Here is a 7,516-nt window from a genome sequence, read left to right as displayed (position 1 = left end):
AGAGAGTGAAGTAGCCTCTTTCAAACAATTCAAGGTTCTTGACAAAGATAGCTATTAATACCAACCAGAGAATTTCCTAACTAACAGAAGGTCCAACAACTTGGATAGAACTATTTTGTAGTCCTCCATTGTACACTTGAGTATGTTACCTGGTTCTTGTCAGAAGCTCCCACTTTGTAAGACAAATTTTATATCAGCAATAATGTTTTCTGATATCCTGTTCAGCCAGTCACGAGAATGAAAGGGAACTCTTAGAGCTGTTTTTCAAAATCTGAAATTCTTTTTTGGAAATAATGATGTTGAAGATGTATGGATCTGAGATGTGGGTGGACATTGCTGGTACTTGCGTGCACTTACGAGGAGCATGAGGCAGATGAATTGTGCATATTTATTTGTATTTCTGCATGGTTATTTTTGGTTTATTAGTGTTGTAAGCAGCTACGACTCACTTTAACTGTAGAGACATTAAAAAGTGTGTAATAAATAATGTTGCAGAGGTGAAAAAGAATGAACCAAGCCCCCTCCTTCCCTAAAATCCTTTTATTTCAACCATTAAAATATCTTGGAGGCATGACTGGATCTGGTCAGTAGATCCCTATGGATCCACACTGGATTTCTGGAGGTGAATTTTTCTTCACTGTCCCATCTTTCTACCTGTAATCTGGTAAGAACAGGGCTGAGAAAGAAATCCTTCTCAACTGGAAAAATATCCAAATATTTCCTCAACATTTTCTTCTATTTAAGGAGGGATGGGGTGATTCAGTTTTACTTCTTTTCTAGTTGGATGTGAATAGTAATTCCCACCCACAGAACTCACTATTTATAGAAATCTCTGGACATTTACCTACGGGTCTGATGCGGAGGCTGGATTTGGGGGTTGTGGGATATGGCAAAAATAGAAGACAACTAGTTTTAAAAAGTTTGCAAAATCTTGGCTTCAAAGGAAGTAAAATCCTGTAAAATAAAACAATGGTAGTGTTATTTCTTAATAACGTAACTGCCAATATAGTGAACAACACACCGTCTTCAGATTTGGTGTTGAACTGGACAGTTTTTCACCAGTACAGGAAATAAAGAAGCAGTAGCCAGAAGTGCTTAACTTCCTTCATACACACTCATATATCCAGTTTTACCATCCTCTTGAGCTAAGAGGTAAACAATTTCTATATTTTTTGCTGTAGCTTCTTAGATTTCAGTGACAGACTGAAAAAAAATATTCCAGAGGTTCAGAAATCATCTAATAGATAAAATCTTATGTATTTCATACAATTTAGTAACCTCTCTAATAGGTTTGCTTTAGACTTTGTAGTGCTGTTACCTGGAAGACAATGTTGATAGAGTTTTTGAATTTCATGGCCACTTAACAAGAAGCCGTCAGCAAAATCTTCTTTGATCACTTCAGATAATCCTTCCAAAGTGTTTTTGGCATGGAGGATGCTTGGGAGATTTTTCTCGGAGTAGATCTGTCTCTTCAATTACACTAATGTCATTTCAACTGCCCCCAAACATGTTTTCATCCAGATCGTGGATGAGATTCAACCCTTGTGCGGCAGAAGCTTCTTGAGAGCCACAGCATCCAAATTAGGTGTCTTTCCAAGCTCCCTGGAATCTCCTGACTTGCATGTTCCTTTACACGTTCACATCTAGCACATCTTGAGGTTCCATTGAGAGGACACAGTTGTCCCTGACATATCAGAAAATGATGTTGCCCTGAGAACGTCCTTCCATATCTTTATCTTCTGGTGAATCCCAAGCTTCCTCTACTCTCATTCCTCAGAGTCAGAATCATGTGTCTTTCTCCTGAGCACACTCCCGTGAACTAATTATGGTTGCCAGAAATTCCACCGGGAAACTAATTTACAAACAAGGCATGGGGTGCAAAATTCAGCCCCATTAAAATCAAAGAGACCAATTAGTCATGACATAACGCCCCATTTCATTGCTGCTAGGGTGGCTAAGCAAAATGTTCCAGCTTGTGGGTCTTTTTGATCCAAAGGAAATTAATACCTGGAGAACAATGACAGCTTGTAACAGTTGTAGGCATTCTTTTTTTCATCCAGTTTGTTTTGGAAACCAGTAAGACTGTTTCCTGTGGAAAGAAACACCACATTATATAACAAGTTGCATCTGTGTCACTGCTAGGTTTGCTGTTAGAGGGACATTCTTTTCTCCCTGTATCTTTTGGGGGGGCTTGGTTTCTGCTTGTGGGTTGTTCCCCAGTTTTGTCATGCTTTTTAGGTAGAACCATAAAATCATAGAGTTGGATGGGAGCATGTAGAATATGGATATGGAGCAACCCATTGCTCACTGCAGGAAACCAAATTTAAGGGCCTCCCCAGGGGCTTTCTAGCTTCTACTTGGATCCATCCCCTCTCTGGATCACTTGTTTGGCTGTTGAACTTCTCTTCCTCTTTGGATCTTTTTTTCTAATAGTCATTTGGAATCTGTCTTTTCATAATTTCATAACATGGACATGTCTTCTACTAAAGAACAAGAGAAAATAAGTCACAAGCTTTTTCCATTTGACATCCTTAACTGTCATTGTGTTCCAGGTCATGGTTCACTCCAATCTACTGAGTACACTTTAATACTGAACATCTCTCAGCAATATAAGTTGGAGATCTATACATCATAAAAAAATAAATACTCCCTCAAGTTGAACTCAACTCGGGTGAACACATGGACATATCCATGGACTTTTTGTAGCAAATATAAATTAATGGTCCACCATTGTTTTCTTCTGGCGTGTTTTATTTCAGTTTCTCTGTCTAGCTTACAGCAAAGGAATTTTCTGGTGGTCTCCCACCCACATACTAAAAGTTCCAACTTTTTAGTTTTTTTTCAAGACCAGACAAATTCAATGAAATATGTCATTGCCTTTGCAAATATGAGCTAGCAAGTTCTAATTTTCTAGGAATATAAGAAATTATTGAATAACTCTCAAAAGTAATCTTACACAGCATGTTGTTTAATTAGAACAATAATAAACTAGTATTTCTGATTATGTGATAGGACATAAAGACACCAATTTTCCTTGGTTATTTGTTCTTAAAACTTGGTATACTATGAACAGTGAACAAGAATGGTGTAGTAGTTAAAGTGTTGGACTAGGACTGGAGAGATCCAGGTTCAACTCCACCCTCAGCCAAGAAACTCACTGGGAGATTTTGGGACAATCACTCTCTCTCAACCCAGCCTACCTTGCAAAGCTGTGTTGATGAAAGGAAGGGGAGTCCCCAAGTAAGTTACCCTGAGCTCCTGTTAAAGGAATGGGATACAAATTTAACAAACAAATAAATGCATTTAAATAAATTCATGTCCTGGTACTACTGAGGATTTTAATCCCAGGAGAATGGGGAGTGTTAGGAACTTCTCCCTGGTTGGGATACATCTACATGCAGAGGTGTCCCCGAGGAGGAGGAGGGTCATCAAAAAAGTCAAGATGGGCCACCAAAACCATGACAGTGAAGCCCCACCTTCTTAATATGTGTCACAATGCATGTAAAAAAGGGGTGGGATTCTGATCGCCTGGTTGTGGCCACCTTCTTGACTTTTTTGAACCCCTCCCAGGGAACACCCCTGTGTATATGAACATTTTGTCATGCTATTGCTGCTCCATAATCTCTCACAAAGACTTTACAGCTGTTCTATAATGTTTTTCACTTCTCCTGACTCCGGAACGCTGCTAACGCAATGAACCCATCAGAGCTTCAACTGAAAGGCAATAAATGGCATTCAATCAGCTCTGGAGTTTCTTCCCTCTTGCTGCATACAAAGGGGAAAGTTTAAAAATGGCTAGCAACTTTCTCCCCCTACACACATTGTATGCATTTGTCTGTTGAAGATTAGCATTCGTGTACTGAGAGAATTGAACCTAAATGGTCCCTTTCAGATCTGTGAGTCTGGACCTCTCTTCTACTTGGTTAGAGAAGGTTGAGCTGATTAATCAGGTTAATGATCTGTTCTTTAACTTTCTATTTTTGAATAAGTCTCTTTAGACTTTGCCAGCAGAGATGCTGTTATTTCTTTTCTTGGAAACAAATGAAATTCTCACTGCTGTGACCTTGAGGGAGACAAAAGAATAAAAGGGAAGTGGTGATAAGCACACTAGAATAAATTAGCTTATTGCAACCCTCTAGCAAAGCTATTGGAAGTTCCAGAACTGGGAGGCAAATGCACAAGGCAGAAGAATGGTTCAAATGCTAAACCCACTAAGGAACACGGAGTCACTGCTATACTGGCTTCTGATTAGTAATTCTGTGGTGGGCCAGGACTGAAAACAGTCTTCTCTGAACTCAAGTTCATGAGAAGGAGAGTTTGGCTTTATGCTTTCAACTAGACATGGATGGGATGAAATTGTAAATTTCTAGAAATTTCTAGAAGAAACTGAAAAGAACTCTGGAATGGACAGGCTTCTAAACACTCGACTTTATACCAAATAGAGAGGTAAGATGCTGTGACATTAGAAACATAGAATTCTTGAGTTGGAATGGGACTTTGAGGTCCTGGAACCCAGTCTTCTGTTCCATGCAGGAATCCAAATTAAGTCAACCTGTTTAGCTTCTGCTTAAGCACCTTTAGTGAAAGGAGAGCCCATCCCATCTCTGGTCATTGGTTAGGATATGACTATAAACCCTCATTTAGTATTACAAAAATAATCTTATCCTCCCTGTCCACTGGGTATACCCCTTCCTATTTCCTCCTTCATAGTTATAAGGAGAGTGTAACCATCTACCACTTTTAACTCCCAATGCCAGTAACTCTCCATGCAACCAATAAGGGTTCAAAGAAAAGTTCATTTATTGAGAAATATTGTACAGGTCCAAAGCATTGCTAAGACTGGGCCCCTGTGCACCAAAAAACTACTTTTACCACCTATAGTTCCCATACTCCCCCCTTGCCTTCCAGACATTCTCACACTCGCCCGTTGGTATGACCTTGAGCCATTCCTTGCACTCTGATAACAACCCATCTGCTTCTAACATCTTCCCAACTCCCCCCCTCCCCACTTCTTCTAATGGCAGAACCGAGGCAAGCAAGCTGGCCAATTGATTGTGAGGATTCTGATAGGGAGGAGGATAGAAGCAAAATGTCGATGATCTGAGCAATGGCCGATGGAAGCAATAGTTCAAATCATAGTTTATGAAATTAGCCTTTTTTCAGTAATTAAAGTCTAGAGTTTGGCTGATGCTTCACAGAAGCTTCCAATTCCTTCTTTATGGTCATACTACCATTCCTTTATTTATTAGGTATTTATAGAGTGCTAGTTCAAAGGAAGGCCAGGGCAAATCTCAAAATGGTTTGACTTAACATCGAAAGGCAGCATCTATTTGAGATTGTTGGATTCCAGAACCTTTGCATTTCCTTATAAGTAGACCAATCATCCATGCTATTTAGGATTGTTTGTGATGACCAAGATCAGGTCTCCAAGATTTGTGCTTCCTAGTGGTTTCTGCCACCAGCTTTTTAAATGGAGGTGTTTTCTATAATAGGAGAACTGGATAGAGATAGGAATCTTTTGAAAATCTAATGTATTTGTTTGATTTGTATCATGCCTTTCCTCCTGGAGTTTAAGGTACCTGGCAAGGGGATTTCCCTTCCTTTTATCCCCATTACAACAGTCTGAAGTAGATTGGGCTGAGGGTGAGTGGCTGGTCCAAATTCTGGATTTTTAAGGATATTTCTTAGAGAATTCTATAAGATTTTCTGCATTAAGCAGGTATTAGTATACAAGCTAATTCATCTACCAAAACCTCTGTTGTCCCCCCACTTCCCCCCAATTTATGTATATATATATTTGCACACATCAAGGAAGACACTTGTTAATATTACTTAGAGCTCCTGAAAATAGGGGGTAATTAGCGACTGACCCTATATTTCCAACAGCATTTTCTTGGATTTCATCTATGTTATTTTGAAATCGGAGATTCCAGAAACAATTTCTGTAATTGCTAACACACCACATTTTGTCAATTTAAGGCTGAGCAGAATAAAATGGTGCCAATAATCTCCTAACAGCTCCAACTTAATCATGTTTGCCATTGATTCTTTGAAATCAAGTCGATGGTTTTCAGAAATGAAGCGTTTCCTATTAATTCTAGGAGATTCACTGCAGCTGTGAAAGAAAACCCCAAATATAATTTCTGTTTGAGACATCAGTCTTCAGAGTTTGGAGCAGCCCCTCTCTTTAGTTGACACCCTTTAGATGTCTTGGACTTCAACGCAGGACACCTGCATTAGAGTTTTCTTCTCCAAATTTGAGGACTTGATTTAGTTGCCTTCCCCTAGCCCCTTAGTTTCACTTTTGCTTTAAACGTGCCATTAAATTGAATACACATCCTGTGTCTTTGTCTGTCTGTCTGTCTGTCTGTCTGTCTGTCTGTCTGTCTATCTATCTATCTATCTATCTATCTATCTATCTATCTATCTATCTATCTATCTATCTATCCATCCATCCATCCATCCATCCATCCATCCATCATCTATCCTCTGTTGTGAACAATTGATGTACCTCTGTCCTTTTCTTTTGCAGATGAATCATTCACATCATTAAGCTAATACCCTAACTTACTGTTCCTGAATGGAGTGTGAAAATCGAACAAAGATCTACCATTTCATCATTGTTGGGTTCCCTTACCCTCATGACCTTCGATTTCCATTGTTTGTCTTCTTTTTGCTTATTTACCTAATGACCTTCTTAGGAAACCTCCTTATCCTCTTGGCAGTGGCATTTGAACCCCAGCTGCACAAGCCCATGTATTGGTTCCTTTGCCATTTATCCCTGTTGGACATGACTGTATCCTCTGTGGTGGTACCCAAGGTGGTAGCTGGATTCCTGGAAGGGGGTGGGGTCATCTCCTTTAGTGGCTGTGTGGCCCAGCTGTTCTTCTTTCATTTCCTGGGCTGCGCTGAATGTTTCCTTTATACCGTGATGGCCTATGACCGCTTCCTGGCCATTTGCAAGCCACTCCGCTATGGCAACATCATGAACCACAAAGCTTGCCTCTTTCTCTCCTTGGGAACCTTGTTTGGTGGCTCTGTGCACTCCATGATACAAACCACCCTCACCTTCCACTTGCCCTATAACCGTGGAGATCGAGTAGGTTACATCTTCTGTGATATCCCAGCGGTCTTGAAATTAGCATGCGCTGACACCACACTCAATGAGATGGCCACCTTTTTAGACATTGGTTTCTTGGCCATGACTTGCTTCCTCCTTATCATCACCTCCTACATCTATATAATCTCAGCTATCCTCAGGATTCGTAATGCTGAAGGACAACGTCGGGCATTCTCCACTTGTGCTGCCCACATCATAGTTGTAGTGACTTACTATGTTCCCCTGGTGTTCATCTATCTCCGTCCAGGGTCCCAAGACCCATTGGATGGAGTGGTAGCAGTTTTCTACACCACAATTACCCCACTTCTAAATCCCATCATATATACCCTTAGGAACAAAGAGATGAAAAATGCATTAAGAAAAATCTGGGTCTGGAATCTGCTAACCCTCAGTTGA

General features: G+C 40.1%; 1 protein-coding gene across 1 annotated transcript; it reads left to right on the top strand.

Moving 5' to 3' along the window:
• Nucleotides 1-6,580: 6,580 nt before the first annotated feature.
• LOC103056271 (olfactory receptor 10G6-like) lies at nucleotides 6,581-7,516 on the top strand. Its single transcript, XM_007439370.1, has one exon. The coding sequence runs from the start codon at nucleotides 6,581-6,583 to the stop codon at nucleotides 7,514-7,516; it is 936 nt and encodes a 311-aa protein (XP_007439432.1).

The sequence above is a fragment of the Python bivittatus genome, unplaced genomic scaffold (genome assembly GCF_059951505.1).
Source record: "Python bivittatus isolate LINGU-HERP-01145 unplaced genomic scaffold, Pbiv_v1 ctg000430_np1212, whole genome shotgun sequence".
Taxonomy (NCBI): Eukaryota; Metazoa; Chordata; class Lepidosauria; order Squamata; family Pythonidae; genus Python; species Python bivittatus.
Note: the sequence above shows the minus strand (reverse complement) of the source record. Positions and strands in the feature narration are given on the sequence as shown.